At 53.2% G+C, this 19,210-nt stretch overlaps 1 protein-coding gene across 5 annotated transcripts in view; it reads right to left on the reverse strand.

Moving 5' to 3' along the window:
• The window catches only part of TXNRD2 (thioredoxin reductase 2), a 48,278-nt gene that overhangs the window by 23,726 nt on the left and 5,342 nt on the right, over positions 1 to 19,210 (reverse strand). For 3 of the 5 annotated variants that reach the window (XM_073889707.1, XM_073889706.1, XM_073889708.1), the window contains exons 3-8: positions 14,617 to 14,673; positions 13,946 to 14,087; positions 13,346 to 13,420; positions 11,462 to 11,540; positions 10,898 to 10,960; positions 7,050 to 7,120 (exon numbers count right to left, since the gene is read on the reverse strand). In XM_073889707.1, coding sequence (XP_073745808.1) covers positions 7,050 to 7,120; positions 10,898 to 10,960; positions 11,462 to 11,540; positions 13,346 to 13,420; positions 13,946 to 14,028 — 371 coding nt within the window. In that variant the 5' untranslated portion in view covers positions 14,029 to 14,087; positions 14,617 to 14,673. Of the gene's footprint in view, positions 1 to 7,049; positions 7,121 to 10,897; positions 10,961 to 11,461; positions 11,541 to 12,051; positions 12,177 to 13,345; positions 13,421 to 13,923; positions 14,088 to 14,616; positions 14,674 to 19,210 lie in introns of those variants that run through there. The other 2 variants (XM_073889710.1, XM_073889709.1) reach the window with 2 other exon arrangements.

Genomic DNA, 19,210 nt, shown 5'->3' on the forward strand with positions numbered 1-19,210 from the left:
GTCAATGCCAAACACGCAGTGCCCTTTCCTCCCTGTTTCCAGTGGTGGCCATGGCGCAGGCCGACTGCCTCTCAGACAGCCACAGCATGCAGGTACTGGGGGAACCCCTCTGTTGGACAATGGGGCTGTCCCGGCCTGTCTTGGAGCCTTCCGGCCTCTGTGACGTGGACCCTCCAGCAGGAGCCAGCCGGCTGCCGGCCACAGCCTACAGGACGGCTCCAGATCCTCATGTCACATTGCTGAGGACACAGGAAGGCAGTCTCCTGATTTTGGCAAAACTGGCTTATTTCTGCAGCCCCTGGGGCCCTCCCTAAACCTCTTGCACTATGTGGATGGGGAGTTGGACAAGGAGGTAGAGCAGGCGGCCAGGCAGCTCCTCCCACGGAGCCACCTCAGTGCTCTGGGCCTCCCGCTCCCACCTCCCAGTCACGGGGGCCCACCATTCTCAGGCCACCAGCTCTGAGTTACCAACAGAAGGCACATCTGGGAGAAGGCCGGTGCCAGCTCAGCCATTCCGAAGTGGGTGTCCTTGACCACATGTGTAGAGCTGAAATCTCATAAGCAAACAAGCGTCCTGCCTTCTTGAAGGTAATTTTGGGTCTTGCCTTTGTGAGCAAGGATTATCAACAATATTGGTTTTCACTCCATCCCTGCCTCCAATTCATCAAATAATCGTTATTCTTTGCAGAACGCAGAATCCAAGAACTCAGAGAACTCCCTTTAAATGAGCTGAAGTAGGAAAATGCCAAAGCAAAACCAGACAGACTCTGGAGCCTCCAGATCACGAGGGGTAAGGAGGGCCGGAAGAGGGGCTCTGGTTTGTTTTTATAGGTACCCTTGAAACTGTAGACAAGTCCCTCTGGCTGCTGAGGGGACCCCTGGCCAGGAAGAGGGCCTGGGAACCATGCGGCCAAGGCTGGCTTCCAAGGTGCAGGGAATAATGCCGGCCCTGGTGAGCCACAGGAGGACAGGGGTGCTGGCAGCAGCGGAAGTCAGGACCAGCTTGTCGGATCTGGGGGGAGGGCCTGAGTGAGCCTCGGAGGAATGGAAACACTCGCCTTGTCACTGTATTAAGAGACCCGGACACAAGGGCATCAGCCCACGCGGGCAGCCGCCACCCTACACCCCAGGAGCCCCTGATGCAGTTGTATGTGTGTTCTGGGCAACTTCGCTCTCTGTGCCCTCCAGTGTGCAAACATTTCATGCGAAGCTATCACTACCGTGGGATTAGCCTAATCACAGGGCAGGCTTTCTCGTTCAAAATCTGAATGGGGGAGGAAGCAGAAACAAAAGCCTTAATTCAGACCCATGAAGCTGCAGCTTAAAGAGCCCTCCACCTGCCTCTCGAGTTTGAAGGCCCCTGATCCGCTCCCCTAGGGGGGCACCCACACAAAGTGAGGGCCTCATGGCAGGCACCTGGCTCCTTGGCAGCCCCACCAGTGCAGGAAATGCCAAGCGGGCTGCCGAGCTCAGGTGCCCCAGGGAGGCAGCAGGGAGGGTGGGGGGCCCCAGGGCCTCCTCCCCAGTGGGGGCTGGCTCCAGGCTTGCCTGGGATCTGCCAGCCCCATCCCACCCGGGTCCGACACTGGGCCCACCTCCGCCCAGCCAGAGCCTCTCCGTCTGGCTTCCTAACAATGCCACCCCGAGGAGCTGTCTTCCTCAGCCCCTGGGCCCGGCAGCCATCAGGATATGCCAGGGAGATGGTCAGCGGGGCTTTACAGGCTGGTAGCCAAGTCTTAGGCAGATAGCCGGTCTCCCTTTTGCTGGACACAAGGTGTCACATTAAATGAACATGGACATTAAGCAGGAAATGAGAGCATTCACAGCAATGAGTTTTCCTAACCAAATAGCTGTGGTTCTTTGCATGATAAAAATTTATATCCTTCCCGGGTGCGCCCGGGTGGCTCAGTCGTTAGGCGTCTGCCTTTGGCTCAGGTCGTGATCCCAGGGTCGTGGGATCGAGCCCCACATAAGGCTCCCTGCTTCGCAGGAGGCCTGCTTCTCCCTCTCCCTCTCCCCCTGCTTCTGTTCCTTCTCTCGCTGTGTCTCTCTGTCAAATAAATAAATTAAAAAAAATTTATATCCTTCCCTTCTGCACTCAGGGAAAGAGAAAAATGATCACAATACCTAGTCAGCTTCCAGACACAAAATAAGGGTCCAAAAAAAAGAGCTCCTTCCAGGACCAACTCTGAGAGGCAGTGTTAAATCAGCCCAAGTTACAGAAACACCTTGCCTCACAGAGCCCCGGGCCCCAAGGACAGAGGGCCGAGCCGTGCAGCTGTAGCAGGGAGGACCCACCTGGGCCGGCGAGTGGGAATAGTGGTGTGGCAGGCCAAGGTGGGGAAGAGCTGCCCCTAGGTCGCTCTGGTCTCATTCAAGTCCTCTGCTGCCAGAGAAAGGTGGTGGCTCGGAGGTCACCCCAAAGCTGCCAGCTCAGAGCCCAGCTGTGCAGAGAGTTGGCCAGCAGACCTGGAGTGAACCCCAGGCCGGAATGCTGACTAGCTGGGCCAGGGAGCCGAGGGGGTGTGGAGCAGAGTGACCTCGATTCTCCACCATTAGGGTCCCCAAATGGTTGCAGGGTGTGGGGACCTGAGGATCCTGGCCCCGGGCAGGCTGGAAGGCCAGGCCCAAGTCCCAGCCAGGATGCCCAGGTCCAGAAGGCCTGGAAGAGGAGGTAGCCCTCCAGCTGAGTGAGCCAATATCACCAGGCTGTGGGATCAAAGGCAGGGCCAGATACCCCAGGGCCTGCCTCCCTAAAGGCACTGTGGGGAGTTGGCCCACCTTTCTCCCTTCCACCCTTCCTCCATCTGCCAGGAAGCTGCTGGGCTGGACATCTGGGACAGGCAGGGCTGCACGCCATCTCTAAGCCTCCCCGTGCAGGGCAGTGCACTTCCTCTGCCCCCCCATTTTCTCCACTGGTGGTCAATAGTTCCTGGAAGTGACCATTATCCCCCTGACCGTTCCTTCCGAAGGGGCTCCTGCTACCTGCCCAGGGGACTCTGTTTTTCCCCCAGAATCCTCCTCACTTCTTCAACCTGCCCTGGATTACACAGAAAAAGGAAGAAGCAAGAACAACAGAAATGCTGAACAAGCCAGATACAAAGCTGGCATTCGGGAGGCCGAGGCTGAGTAGATGCCAATCTCATGGTCCCACCTCAGGCCAAGGGTGTGGCTCCGAGGGTCTGGGCCACCAGGGCGCCCCCGGGCCCCTGCTCGCAGACTTGGGAGCTCGCGCTGCATATGGTGGAAGTTTCCACATGTGATCTGTTACCTCCGGGGTGCCAAGCCGGGCACCCAGCTGTGTTGTGAAGGCTGTTTCATTCTTCCCACCAGCTGGGCTTGGGCTTCATCGTGCCCTCTCTGCCACCTGGCTAGCCCTGGGCTCCCCAGACCTGGATTCGAGTAAAGACATGTCTGTGAGGCTGAACACCTCTGTGGCCACCGGGGTCCATGCCTTGAGGGGACAAAGCCGTGGAACAACCACGGAAGGCTGAAGGGCCGCAGGCCCCACTAAGGGCTACTGGTCACTGTGCCCAACTCGGATGCACCCTGAAAGGTCTTGGATACTGCCCATGCCCCAGCACGGGGAGGGATGCAGGGAGAAAGAATGCACAAGGGACGCGGAGCCTCGGACGGGCTGTGAGGAGCTGGCCGGCGGGGACCGCAGCCGCTGCAGACGGAGGCCAGCTCGCTGGGTGCCCTCCAGCACTGGCTGTGCCTCCCATGGCACTGAGCAGAGATCCCCCCCCCCACCGGCTGCGGGAGGCACTACAGGGCCGGGGGGCAGCCCTCAGGTCCATATTAATTTCAGCTCCATTTTAAAGGCGAGTTAAAATAAACACAGGGAATATTTATAAGGCAAATAAATCTGGCAGAAACAGCCCCTCCAAGTGTGAGCGGAGGCCTCCCTCTCAGCCCCAGCCCAAGCTGATAAAATACAGAAATGCTACTGTAGACCCTCCGGGCTTATTTTGACTACAGCAGAGGAATGCAGCATGTAAACACTGCCTCCCATATCACACTGTTACAACTTGCATTAACAGCACCGGACAAAAGCCACATTTTCACAGAAGCATCGTACAGGGATATATCTCCAGCTTAATTTTTAAAAAAAACCATTTCCTCACATAAATCATGCTCAGAACGAGAAACGGGTGACTGATACATTGCAAACACTTTTTTTCTTAAACAATAACATACCTAGATTCCTTCTAAACGAAAGAGCTTTTTTTTAAAAAAAAATCTTCTAAATGTTTTTTTCCTGAAAAAAATAAACACAGCACTTTCTTTCCTGACCGAAAGATCTGGGGTGGTGTCTTCCCGGCCGAGCAGGCCGCTGCCCCAACACACGGTCGCGGAGGAGGAGGGGCCCAGCCCTGGGCCACTGCGCTGAGCACCGGCGGCACCCAGCACGCCTGGGCCTCCCGCCCTTCTCAGCCTCCACACACACACCCAGCCTCCCGTGAGCAGTGGTCCAAGAGACAATCGCTAGAAACCGACCCCTTTCTGGACACTGAGACGCTGCTTTTAACGTGTAATGGGAAAACAGCAAACAAAGGAAACTGACAGAATACATAGGAACAAATTTGACAAAAGACCAGGATTCAGAAAACGCTGGCCTTCGGTTAGAGGCCGAGATGACTGAAGCTCACAGGGCCTCACACAGGACACAAGCTCCGGCGGTGAGCTGGCCTCCGAGGCAGCTGCACATTCGAGGCTGTCTGAACCACGGGTCCAGAGGACCACTACAGAGAGGCCGGCAAAATGGGTCTACATCCCACCCAGAGGGGTCAGTGCAAAAGAAAACTAAGATCTGAAGCCAGTGCCAGGCACTTGGACCAGTGATACAGGAAAGTCGGAGTCAGAAGCCAGAGCAGGACTGGACTCCACTCGGGGACTGAGCTTCCAGACTGGCTCGCGGGGCTGCTGGTCAGCAACACAGGGACCCTGGCAGCCCAGCCCCCTTCACGCCATGCCGCACCACATGCCACATCACGCCACGCCACGACATGCCATGCCATACCACAGCATGCCCCGCTACACCACACCATACCCCGCCACACCATACCACACCATGCCACACCACGCCACACCATACCACACCATGCCACACCATACCACACCATGCCACACCACGCCACACCATACCACACCATGCTACACCATACGACACCATGCCACACCACGCCACACCATACCACACCACACCAAAGATGAACAGCAAACACCCCGAGGACGCAAAGGAAAATCTGACTTGTGGAAACCCTAAAGGAAAATACAGAGGCTCTTTTTCAAAAACAATCTTGGGGGTGGAGCAGGCCTTCCTGAACATGCAATAAATCTAAAAGCTATTAAGTGTAAAAAGAGATCTAAGGTAGGTTAAAAAAAATAAGAAAAAAAACCATTTGTACATCACGCAAGTGAAATGACATGACAAGCCAAGAAAACGTGCAATAGAAATGGCCTGGGATCACAGCCCTAGAACGCGAACCAGCTGGAAGATAAGGAACAGATAAGAAAAAAGAAAAACCAGATAGAAAGTGGGCCACGGACCAAGCTGACAACACACACTCACACGTTCACAGACACACTCAGTTCTAAATGGCTAGTAAATACACGAAATGATGACTAGTAATAGCAAGTGCAAATAGAATCAGGTCACATTTAACCCATTAGCTAGCTAAAGATAGAAGAATAGATAACCCAGATATTTCAGCATAAAGGAAAAAAGTGATCAATGTCACAGTGTGAAAATTACAAACTTCTGTATGAAATAATATCACCGAGTAAAAGGAGAAACCACAGCCTGGAGAGCCAGAGGAACGCGACAGAGGGATCCAAGCCTGGGTGAGCTTGACCACAGTCACTGGAGGGACCACACACACCTTGGGCAGAAACAACTGGCGTTCACCCCCGCAGAAGCAGGAGGAGAGGCTCCTTCCTGTTTTATGGCTCGTGAAAAAGCCGATGGCCTGGCCCAGTTAGGGGGAGGGGGGGCAGGCAGGGGTGCGCCGGGAACACGGGGCAGCCCACCAGGAGGGAGCACCTGCTAGCAACATGTGTAAAGCCCTGTACCGGCGTTCTTGGCTTGTAGGAAACCCCCCTGACAGGTATGTAGAACACACGAGAAGCATTCTGACAGTAGGTAAGATGCACACCAAAGGTTTTCGCTGCAGCATTTCATAATGCCGACAAAAAGAGCCTACTGAGATGCTTGGGAGTCGTGGAAAGATCAACTACACCACATCCATTCAAGGGAATCAAGCCCCGACCCCGACCAGAGATGCCTCAGGAAGTGGGAAACAGTGATAAGGAGAGCACAGGGGTGCCCGTTCACGCACACGCCCACCCACCCTGGCACACTTCTCCACCTCTATTTTCTCAAACGCAAGTCCCAAGGCAGCTAAGAGCCCACTGACGACCAAGCCTCTGTTGCCCTCTGGTGGCCTTTCCAGTCCCTGCGTCCCCCAGACGCCACTTGCAGGGCCTGTCTAGACCTGGAACCCCCCAACAGCCTGCTCTGTGGGTACAAGAAATACATTTGGTGCCTGAACACCCGCTCAGGGAGTGTAAAACTGCTCACACACTGCACGTCTCATTTCCTGGGTTACAGTTTCTGAAAACTTCGGAGGCTTTGCTGCATTTCAGAGAAGCCCAAGGTTCAAACCAGAGGAAAGGGGATGTTTAATCAAGGCCTGCGGAGAGGCCAACGGCTTTCCCTGAGGACTTGGCCTTACTTTCTCCCCCTTGAATGTCCTCCCTCCGTGATGTCCCTGACAGAACCCACTGGAACCCTGGGGCTCTGGGAACCCTGTTTGAAAACCACCGCCCCTAGATAGCGGCTGATGAATTTTGTAATACATGGGTCATCACTTCCAAGACAGTCAACAGCCCCACCAAGGGGCCCAAGCACCGGGCTCTCTGTCCTTCTTTCATGTAGACAGGAAAGAATGCACTAGGGAGAGAGGACCAACATGTGGTTCTGAATGGTTCTGATGTTTGCAATGGTGAACAAGAGGCTCTCCATTAAGGCACACGTCGGGTCTTACGTTTTTCCAGGGGATTCCTTCAGCCAGAAGATGTCGTCACTTGTAATTCCATATTCCAAGGCACCTTCAATCTATTCAGAAAAAAAAAGGATCAATGTGAAAAGAGCATCACTTGGCCTGTCTCCAGAGACTTCCCCCAAAGAGGATGACCATTCTGTAGACACAACTCAAGCAGAACCACCCCCAGCCCACCCATGGGTGCGCTTCCTTGCTCCACACACTGTTCTTCAGGTTGTGGCCTCTAGGGACAGGTGACCTGGCTATATCTGACTTGGTGCACCATCTACCTTCCTGGGCAAAACACCCAGCACTCCCTGGCTGTGCAAGGTGGTTGGGGAGCCGGCGCGTGGCCCGCAGCTTTTTCCTCCCTGCTCTCCAGGGCCTTCCCCTTGATCCAGATGCTGGGCCGAGGGAGGACAGGCGGGGAGCAGTGACGCAGGGTGTGGAGGGGCAGGCTGGACCCAAGGGCACGGGGCTGAAGGCTGGACGCTCCTGGGCATCCCCAGCGGAGCCTGAGGAGGGGCCGCTGAGCAGGCGGGGGAGACAAGGACCCGTGTCCCCTCAGTGGCCCACGAGAGTAAGAAGAGCAAGATGTGCGGGTGGAGAGGAAGCGGATTGCAAACAGTTTATGATTCTAATCGGCAATAAAAATAAAGCCAGGAATTTCTCGGGTTTGTGTAAAGAAAACCAAAAGGTCTAGAAATCAAAGGAACTAAAACACAAGTGAGTCTTGGCAGGCCCCCAGGGAGGGGGTGGCGGGGGTGGGCGGTGGGACGGCTGCCTCCCCATGGGCCAGATAACTCCTGCTCTATCCCCCTCTGGCCGGGGGACACATGGCAGCCGCCTAGCCGAGGTCCAGCAGGCTGGGGCCAGGCCTGTCGCTTCTGCAGGGCACCCTGGCGTGGGCACATAAGTCGGTCTGTCCCAGATGACCGCCCAGCTCCTGGGAGCTGACTGTGGCCTTCAGGGGCTTTATGCAGAACCAACGTAGGCCTGGCTGAAGGGTGAGGGGTCACTAATGGTCGCCCTCCTTTCCTCCCTTGAACAACAGCACCCCACCACCCTACAGAGCCATGTAACCCACCCAAGGGCCCCCTTTGTGCACAAGCCACCTGTCCCCTCCGGAGGCTGCTCTTGAGGGCCTGACAGCCGGAGGGAGGCATGGTGCTCCTCTGAGGACTGGAGGTATGCATTTTCCCCATGCCCCCTCTGTTCCCCATTTCCAGAGAAAGCACAGAACCGAAGATGGAGGCTTGGGATTTGGGCATCTGGGGAGAAACAGAACTGCTCCCTTGTTCTTCCTCCATCTGCTCCGTCTGTGCTCTGTCGGTCTAACTAGGAGGCAGAAGTGGCCTCCAGGCCCAGGGAGTCTGTGGGCCTCATGCACTTCGCTGCAGCCCATGTGGAGGCTCAGGGCTTGTGCCATCTGCTTCCCAGGGCCCCTGGGAGACCCACGAGGATGTGGCCTTGGCCAAGCCCCTTCCTGCCTCCCATCCCCCTCTCCACTACCTTGACCGTACGGCCCCCTTCCTTAGCTCCACCTGCCTCATGGGAATGAGGGCAGAGAAGCACCCTCACAGCAGATGGGGGAGGGGATGCTGGCAAAAAACGGTGGCGCGAGGACCTCCCAATGTTCACCCTTCCATAAAAACAGCCAGACAACTAGCAAAAACAGTCAGATTCAACTTTTTGAGAACTCTGGAAATTAATCAAAAGCTTGCAGCAACACAGGGAACGTTTAGTCAAGAAAAATGGCTGAAACTTGGTACGGACAGTGAGTTTTGTGAAGTTGTAACAGACTCTAGCCCTATCCCTCAGCACAGTGGCAACCTTAAGCGACGATGAGCGACTTAAGAAACACAGCAGGGAGAGCAGAGCCGAGCCGAGTCGGAGCCCTTGCAAAGCTCCCTCCCAAGAAACAGTTGTCGATTGACCTGGCTGGGGTTTCCCCAGAAGACCCCACTCAAAAGGCTTGTCTTCAACCTCACTTGACCTGGCCCAGGGCCAGAAGCCTCTCTCAGAGGAGGATCTGCCCAGTGACTGATGCCACGGCTGCCCGAACCAATGGATAACAGCTGAAGCAAACAACACACCACCAAAAACTTAAAAGGAAAAGCCAGGGATGGCTGGGTGGCTCAGCTGGTTAAGCGTCTGCCTTTGGCTTGGGTCATGATCTTGGGGTCCTGGGATCAAGTCCTGCATGGGGCTCCTTGCTCAGTAGGAAGCCTGCTTCTCCCTCTCCCACTCCCTCTGCCTGCCACCTCCCCTGCTTGTGCTCTCTCTCTGACACATAAATAAATAAAATCTTTAAAAAAATAAATAAATAAAAGGAAAGCCAAGGAGTGAGCTGTCCACAGGGGCTTTGAAAAGCTCCTGCATATTCCCGGGGACCTAGAAGGCCAGGTGTAGGCCCTGGGCGGCACACACACACACCCAGGGAAAGGCCCCAGACAGCCTGAGCTCTCCCCTCTGGCTGACCTCGAGGCCCGGCACAGGTAGGAAGTGAGGGCTAAGGCAAAGTTTCCGGCGCCTGGCTGACTGCCCAAAGCATGCCCCCAAATGCCTACAGAATCCGTCAGCAAAGACTGGGCCGTTTCTCCAGGTGTTTCAGGAAATCTCTGTCTAGTTACTAGCTGACCACTAAGCAAACTGAGCAGAGACCTCAGTGGCCACCCCTGAGAAAGAATACAGACTTTACAAAATTGCTTCAGAAAACCACACGACATACAATAGCAATGAACAAAATCCTACGGTGGAGACAGATTCTGATTTCCAGAGTTAACGTATTACTTTATTTGAAATGTTCATTTCTCAACAACCAAAAAAAATTATGAAATGTGAAGAACCAGGGAAGTATGACCTTGACACGTCATTGGAGGGGGTGAGGTACACAAAATGGTGCAGCCGCTTTGGAAAACAGGCTGCTGGCTCTTCAAAAGGTTAAAAACTGAGTTACCCTATGACCCGTCAACTCCATTCCTAGGTATAGAGCCAAGAGAAGTGAAAACTTAAGTCCATGGAAAAACTTGTGCACAAGTTTTTGATGTTCACAGCAGCATTATTCACAACAGCTCAAAGTGCAAACAACTCAGATGCCCATCAACGGACAAGTGGGCAAACAAAATATGGTCCAGCCACACAATGGTTCATTATTCAGGCATAAAAAGGAATGAAGCTCTGACACAGGCTACCATGTGGATGAACCTTGACAACCTTCTGCTGAGTGCAGGAAGCCGGGCACAAAGGCCACATGTTGTCTGATTTCATTTATGTGAAGTGCCCAGAATGGGCAAATCCACAGAGACGGAAAACAGGCTAGTGGTCACCAGGAGCTGGGGAGCCAGGAACGGAGTGACCACTCACGGGACAGGATTTCATTTGGGGCATGAAAATGTTCTGGAGTTAGGTAGTGGAGACTGACGGTTGCACAACTCTGAATAAACTAAACCTCCCCCGAATCATACCCTTTAAAGGGGTGCATTTTATGGTATGAGAATCTTATGTCATGATTTGGGGTGGGGGCAGGAAGAAGAGACTTAAGTCCTGGATGTTCCAACACCTTGAGGCTGAGGAAAAAAGGAAGAATCAGCAAAGAGAGATAAAGGAGACCAGGGGCAGGGGTGTCCTAGAGCCACGTGAAGAGTGAGGAGATGTGGGGGTCCCTGTCGGCCTGCTTCCATAGAACGCAGTTGAGAGAGCATTAGAAAGTGATCAGAGTCAATATAGAAAAAACTTCTTTTTTTTTAGGAAAAGAAAAAGTGGGGGTGCCACTGGTGTGGGAAGTGTAAGCTGGGAGACCGTGAACGTACCTGGGGTGCGAGGGAAGGCTGTGTGGTGGGGATACTCACGTGAGTGGGGTACCTCGGCCGCCCTCCAGTAGCTATGACGATGTGCTCAGCTGAAAGCAGAGTCTGAGAATAAACCAAGGAAGCTGTGGTCAGGCAGGTCAGCACAGGTTCCCAGGAGAGACCCACGCTTTCTAATCACAGCTCCTGCCCTGCAGTGTGGACCCTCCAGCCAGGAGCTCAGAGGCCCCCTGGAGCTGGGAGCCTGTCACGGCTCCTCGAGCCAGGAGGGGGCCCAGCAGAAGAGGGCAGGGAGACATTCTAACTCCAAGCATCCCACGGTTTACAGAGCGCCCTGCAGGTGTCTCATCTCCCTCAATCCCGTAAAACTCTGCGGGGGTAGGAGCACCTGCCCTGTTGCCCGGCGCAGCGGACAGCCTGGCGCCACGTGCATCTCAGTGATGGCGTTTCATCACTCGCAGAGAATCACAACCAGCCTCAGAGGGATCGCCGGTCAATTCCAGCAGCGCTTATTACTGAGAAGAGCACTGAGGTCGAACAAGTCTGGAGTCACTGGAAGGGTCAGGACCATGCGAGAGGAGCCACTTGGGAGAGCTGGGCACTCACCTCTTTCCCATCTTTAGCGACACCGCAAACCGTGTGCTCATTGACAAAGCCGGCCTTGATGTTAAAGTACTTGACTTTTCTGCAAAAAAACAATTAAGATTGTCAAATATTTCCACTGCAAATTAGACATCACCTATGGGATTAAAGAGGGAGCGGATGGCTAAAAGGAAAGCTTGGGCCCACAGCCCCCTGCCCCCAACCCAGGCGGAGCAAGGGGCGAGTGGAGAGGGGCACTGGGAGGTGTGCAGGGGGAGGAGGGCCGGGCTCCCTGAAGCTGCCAGGACAGAAGCCAGCTCGGGATGGCCCCGAGAGCCCAAGTACAGCCCCGGTGTGTGATGACAGAAGTGGCTGGGTCTCCCCAGGGTCCCTCCTTGTCACCTGGGCACATTCCAGCAGGAAGCAGAGACGCCCCCCACCCCCGCCTGCACCCAGTTACCCCCGCCACCCAAATGACCAACTTCCTGCTGACAAGGGAGGGTGCCCACCAGATAGGCATCACCCCCTGCCTTTAGGGGACCATAAGGCTGGAAAACAGGTATGATGAAGACAAAAGGGTGGTCAGGTGCAGGGTGTGCACAAATGATCCACACCTTCTGATAATGAAGGCCACTCTGTAGTGGCGGGTTCTTGGCGCTTTTGGTAAGGCTTCACCACCTCCTTGATTTGACATCCTCCCCACAAGCGAGGCCTGCACCTCCATGTGCCGCCTGAGCTGTAAGAACCGAGTCCTCACTCACCCCCACAGCCCAGTAACAGCCAGATGACACAGACACAAGTTCTGCACTGGCTTCCTTCTGGGGGCACCTCCAGAAGGTGGGATCATTCGGGCCTGTTTGGCACTTGCCTGGGAGCTGCCTGGGGCTAGCAGGAAGGAGGGCAGAGCCCTGTGCTTCCAGCAAACTGCCCCAGGGAAGACTGAGCCCCACAGAGAGGAAAAGTGACAGGACGCAGCTTACCTCCCTGAGGGGGGCACCCCTGGGGACACCCGGGATGGGCATGTGGGCCAGCTTCCCTGGCTCAGCTATCCTGGGTTTCATGGGCACAAAACACTTGTGTACTGTACAGCCCCAGGAAGACTCCTCGGAGACAAGCAAATAGGGCTCAGATGAGAGCCACCAGACCTCTGAGGGCACACTGTGCCCTCCATTACCTCCATGGGCAAAGGGTGGAGCTATAGGGCCAGGAAGCGAAGCCTCGCCAGAGTCGAGTGCAGTTTTGAGCACCTCTCCTTCTGGTAGCAGCTCCTCAGGGAGGATGCTTTGAGTTGGTAACCAGGTTGGGGAACCCCAAAGGGCTGATGGGACCTGGCAGCTTCAGGCTGGAATGATTATGTTGTACATTTGCTTCAGCAGACAACACCAGGTGCCTTCATACATGCCCAGGGAGCCTGGAGGTGGGTGGTGAGGTGTGGGGTTCAGGGTGTGGGAGCCTGGAGATGAGAGGTGAGGTGTGGGCTTCACAGGGTGGTGCCCGGGCATCCTCTTTACAACAGCAACATGGAGCTCACTCGGCTCTGACCACATCACGGTGGTTGACCCTGACAGGAGAAAGGTCACCTGCCTCGAGGAAGGCACTGGGCACTGGGATGGCCCTCTCTGTGCCTCCATGCTCTGGCCCTTGGACTCCCCAGCGCCAGCCCCGAGCATGCCTCCTCCCTGGTGCAGACCCAGGCCCCGGCTGTCCTGCCAACATGCCCCTCAGCCCCTGCTACTCCAGGCTCTGCAGGTGCGAGCTTGCAGGGCGGCCTTCCTTCTGCATGTGTGCACCCCACCCCACGGGCAGGGACTTCTGGTCTTATCACTGCCAAGCCTCTAGTGAGAAAGTGCCTGCCAAGGGAGGAAATGTCCCCAGAGAAGGGGGGAGGGCCGCACGAGGCCTCAGTACCTATCCTGCAGCTGGACCCGGTGCCCCCAGTTCAGGGACTTCACGTGGTTCTGCACGGCCTCTGCCATCGTCCTCCTATTAACACACACCAAGACATGTCAGAAACCACCACAGAAGCATGAACTGCAGAGTCCCACAACCGATGAGTAGATGCAAATAGCGAGTTGGCAGAAATCCCAAGAAACAAGGTGATTCTAAAGGTGGAAAAATGTGACACCTATGCCCCCGGCCACTGTCTCTGCGGGCCACAGCCATCAGGACACAGCAGTGGCCCTGAGTCTAGGTCATCTGAGAACCACGGAGGGGCCCGTGTGCGGCTCAGAGCAGACCAGGGGCCACCTGTGGAAGCCAAATCGGTTTCTCACCTCCCACTAGTGGCCTCTGGGGCCAGACTGTCCTTTCTGCGGGTGCAGCAGCCCCCCACCCCAACCAGTGGTGATAACCAAAAATGTCTCCAGACTTTGCCGAATGTTGGGGAGGGGGTGGCCCCTGGATGAGCGCCCCTGTCTGGTAGCTCGCTCCTGTGAGGGTTAATGGGGCAGTAAGCCTCCCCCCACCCGTGAGGAGCACAGAGGCACTGGGAGTGGGTGGGCTCCTCACCAGTCATGCAGGACCGGCTGGATGGCCCAGCCGTAGTGGGGGGCATCTTGGATCATGCCCCCCAGCAGCGCTGCCTGATGCATCAGCTTCTTGGGGATGCAGCCAACATTCACACACGTGCCGCCGAGGCCCCACCTGGTACCTGACATGTTGGGAAGAGCATGTTTAGATTTATATTCAGGGGACTGGAAGGCCCTCCTGGTCCTCTACAGTTGTCTAAGAGTCCTTTAAGTTGGGGCACCTGGGTGGCTCAGTAGGTTAGGGTCTGCCTTTGGCTCAGGTCATGATCCCAGGGTCTTGGGATCAAGCCCTGCATCAGGCTCCCTGCTCAGCAAGGGAGCCAGCTTCTCTCTTGCTCACTAACTCTATCTCTCAAATAAATAAATAAAATCTTTAAAAAAAAAAAAAAGAGTCCTTTAAGTTGTTGTTTGTATGCTCCAGGTGAACCCTGCCCTGGGAATTTACTCTCTATAGTTGTAGTCTGTGTTGTCTTTAAATAAGAATGAAGAACTTTAAACTAATGGCAGCTGACTTGCCAAGGAGGACACTCGCCAGAGAGCCTGGCCAACAGTGGTAAATGGTTCTAGGTTCAGCCGCTGCCCCTATATGTGAACCAGGCCCCCATCCTCCTGCTCCCCCAAGACAGATGGCTCCCATCCGGGGCTACCTACCTTGGGGGGAAGGCTCCACGTAGTCTACCACAGCCACCTTCTTTCCCAGCTGAGCAGCTGGAACGACAAGAGGAGTGGGCAGGTGGGGAGCTGCTTAGGGGCTGAGGCTGAGGACCAGACGAAGGCAAGGAAGGAGGTGCCCACCAGCTCTGCCCCCAGTCTCCCCACCTGTCTGCCACCACACAGTTGTGCTGCCCACAGGTGGGCACCCTCGGGCCTCTTCTTGACTGCAGCCTTCACCCCACCCACCACAGTGCCAGGACCTGGTGGGACGCCCACCCTCCTTCACAAGCCCACTACAGCCACCCTGGGCCCAGCACCCCTCACCCCTGCCTCCTGCCGCACCCGGTTCCAGCCCAGACATTCAGCATGAGCCTAGTGCCCACCTGGCACATACTAGCACGTGTCACAGGAGCACCCACTCCCCAAAAGAGGCCCCAGCCTTGGAGCTTCCCCTGGCTCTCTCCCCAAGCCCTCCCAGTGGACTCGCTCACCTCCTCTGTTCCCCACTGGACATGGTGGGGAGCTTCCACCCAAGGTCTACTCTTGTGGGCATTTGCAGCCTCATTCTCAGGGTAAGGAACTGGAAGCTCCGAAGTCAAATGGCAGGTCCAGGGTCAGCCAGCCCCCACAGGGGGAGGGAGACCTGGGCTCCAAACTGCCACCTCCTGCCTGGAGTCTCCTGGCCTCCCCCACTGGCTGTCAGTGGGTTCCTCCCAGGGCCACGAGTCCCAGGTGCTGACCCTGTCACCAATTAGCCAGGGCTAATCGCGGGGCTTCCCCTTGGCTTGCCTGGGGAGCTGCACTGCCAACCTGGGCTCTAGACTTGACTGCCCGAGGGCATGCCCGACTTAAACATCGTGACCCGTGAGTGTCTGACATACTACAGAACACACTTGATTCATGGCTACTGACCAAGATCAGAACAAAGTTTTAGAAGCCTTCACGTAAAAATCCATTTTGCTCAACTGACCAATAATGGGATTGCAGGGCTTGTTTTAAAAACTCCAGCCAAAGGGACTCTTCAAACATGCCAGCGTCGGTCTCCCACAGCTGACCACGATGGGGCGACAGGTACTGGATTTATCCTTGCATCCGAGACAACCAAAAATCCAGGGGAAAGACATAAAATGGTGCTTTCAAGAAACTGAACATCAGAAGACCAAGGAGAGTGATTCTTGGAAGATAGGAAACAAATAAGGTGATGCAGCATGGGGAGGGGGCCCAGGCTGAGTTCACCGGACTCCCTGGCTGAGGAGACGGCTGGAATTCTGGGGAGAGACTGAGGCAGCCAGAGCTCCCGGGACAGAGGACCAGGGAGGAGATAGCTGCACAGAACCCCAGACAGCTGATCGGTGCATGTGTGTGAGGAAACCACCTGAGGCCAGGAAAGAACCATCCAGAAAGACTAATAGAGGAGACAGTGCTCACGCAGGGCTGGGAATAGTACCTGTTCCCAGAAGTCAGACTGGAGAAAACATCTAATTCCTGGGGAGCTGGGTAAGTATTAAGGTCAGACCCCAGTCACTGAGAGTGCCTGGGCACAGCTCCAGACCCACTGAACAAATCTTAAAATGGAAGATGCAAAAGACTCAGACTCTCTTCTCTGCATCCCAGAACATACTCAAAAATGTATCCAGGTATCTAAAAATATCCAGGAGCCAGCAAGGGAAAGTTCAAAGTGTCTGGAATTCAATCAAAAATGACCAGGCATGCAAAGGAGTGGGAAAAGATAAGCCACGAGAGAGAAATAATCAGTCAATGGAAACTGACCAAGAACTGACACAGAATTAGCAGAAAAGAAGTAAAACGAGTATTGTAACCGTATTCCACATGTTCAAAAAGTTAAGGAGCAACATGGAAGATACAAGAAAGGACCCAAGTCCAATTTGTAGAGATGAAATTACAATACAAGAGATGAAAAATATATTGTGTGGGATTAATGGTAGATTAGACTTTGCAGAATCTTCTATTAGTGAATTTGGAAACATAGGAATAGAAACTCTCCAAAATGAAGACAACGCCCATGAGCTGAAGGGAGACTTTGAGAAGCCTAATACATGTGTGATTAAAGTCTCCAAAAGTGAAGGAGAAGAGGAAGGACAGGAAAATTCCCTGAAGAAATAACGGTTGAAAATTCTCACAGCTTGATGAGAACGATAAATCCACAGACCCAGGAAACTCAGTGAACTCTAGCAGAAAAATAATTAAGAACTACACCAAGGTGCACCCTCTTTAAATTGCTCAAAACCAATGAAAAGAGAAAATCCTGAAAACCACCAGAGAAAAAAGACATACAACAAAGGAACAGAGATAAAAGAGCAGCACATGACATCGGAAACAATGCAGCGAGAAGCCAGAACATCAACATCTCTAAAGTACTGAAAGAAAAAAAGAAAAACTACCTTGAATTCTCCACCTAGAGAAAATTATATATTTTTAAGATTTTATTTACTTATTTGAGAAAGAGAGAGAGAGAAAGTGTGTGCTTGAGCAGGGGGAGGGGGAGAGGGAGAGAGAGAGAATCCCAAGCAGACTCCCTGCTGAGTGCAGAGTGGGAGAGGGAGAAGCAGGCTTCCCACTGAGCAGGGAGCCCGATGTGGGGTGCGATCCCACGACCCTGAGATCATGACCTGAGCTGAAATCAAGAGTTGGATGCTTAACCGACTGAGCCATCCAGGCGCCCCCCCAGAGAAAATAACTTTAAAAAAATAAAGGCAAGATAAAGATGTCTTCAGACATACAAAAGCGGAAAGAATTCATTACTCTTAGAGCCGTACTACAAGAAATGTTCACGGATATCCTTCAGGCAGAAGAAAAATGATACCAGATGCAAACTCAGATCTATACAAAGGAAAGAACACCAGAAATGGTGATTACACAGGCAGATCTGTAAGATTTTTTTCTCATTAGTTTAATCTTTTTGGAAGGTAACTGTTTAGACAAAATATAACAATGTGTTATGGGCCTTATAACACGTCAAAGTAAAACGTGTGGCCACATGGTTTTGGTACTATGTGTGAATTGGACCTTATCACTTGCAGGCAGACTATGACAAGTTCAAGATGTCTTCTGCAAACCCCAAGGCAACTACCTAGCACCATATTTGTTAAGTGAACTTGAAATGGACCAGAGGCTTGAGTGTCAGGGCTGAAACTGGAAAAGTCTTCGGAGAAGACACAGGCATACATCTTTGTGAGCTTGCATTAGACAACTGTTTCTCGGACACCAAAAGAATAGCAACAAAAGACACACCAGGTAAACTGGACTTCTATCAAAATCAAAATCGTTTGTGCTGCAAAGAACACAATCAAGAAAGTAAAAAGATAATCCACGGAATGGAAGAAAGTATTTGCAAATCACGTATCTGATAAGGGTCTAGTATCCAGACTATATTTACGTAAGAGTATGGAACATATGTACGTGAACTCATGTAACTCAGTAATAAAAACACAACCCAATTTCAAAATGGGTAAAGCTGGGGCACCTGGCTGGCTCCAATGAGGGAGCGTGAGAGTCTTGATCTCGGGGTTGTGGGTTCAAGTACCACACTGGGGGCAGAGATCACTTAAAAGAATAAAATCTTAAAAACAAAAAAAACAGGGGCGCCTGGGTGGCTCAGTCAGTAAGCATCTGCCTTCAGCTCAGGTCATGATCGGCTTAGGTCATGATCCCAGAGTCCTGGGATCGAGTCCCGCATCAGGCTCCCTGCTCAGCGGGAAGTCTGCTTCTCCCTCTCCCACTCCCCCTGCTTGTGTTCCCTCTCTCACTGCCTCTCTCTCTGTCAAATAAATAAATAAAATCTTTAAAAAAAGCTATTAAAAAAACATATGAAACACTTAGAGACAAATCTGACAAAAGCTGTATGTTGAAAACTACAAAAGATTGTGGAAATAAATGAAAAAAATACTGAAAGAAGAGAGATACTACATGACCTAGCTGTTCTACTTTTAGGGATTTATCCAAGAGAATTGAAAACATACATCCACACAAAGACATAACCACAAATGTTCACAGCAGCACCGTTCACAGTAGCCCCAAACTGCAAACAACCCAAACGTCCACCTGCAGGTGAACAGACAAAGTGTGGTGTATGCATACAACAGAATACTGAAGTGATAGAAGGGAATGAACTCTGGACACACACAGCATCACAGATGAATCTCAAAACAATTAGGCTGCGTGAAAAAAACCAGAGAAGTAAGAATACATATTACATGGTTCCATTTATACAAAATTTTAAAAATGCAAACTAATCTGCAGTGAGAGAAAACAGATCGTTGGCTGTCTGGGGATGCGGCAGGCAGGGGCTCCCAAGGTTTGAGGAAACTCTGGGGTTTGTTATGAGCTGAGTCACATCCCCTCCAAATTCTTGTTGAAGCCCAAAGCCCCAGAACCTCAGAATGTGACCTTATTTGAAGACAGGGTCTTTATGGAGGTGATTAAATTAGAATGCGGCCATACAGATGGGCCCTACTCCAATCTGACTGGTGTGCATATAAAAAGATGAGATCGGGGCACAGACACAGAGGAAAGACCCTGTGAGGACACTAGAAATCATGGCCATCTACAAGCCAAGGACAGAGGACTCAGA

The sequence above is a fragment of the Callorhinus ursinus genome, unplaced genomic scaffold (genome assembly GCF_003265705.2).
Source record: "Callorhinus ursinus isolate GAN/ISIS: 27379988/994484 unplaced genomic scaffold, GSC_fseal_2.0 scaffold115, whole genome shotgun sequence".
Taxonomy (NCBI): Eukaryota; Metazoa; Chordata; class Mammalia; order Carnivora; family Otariidae; genus Callorhinus; species Callorhinus ursinus.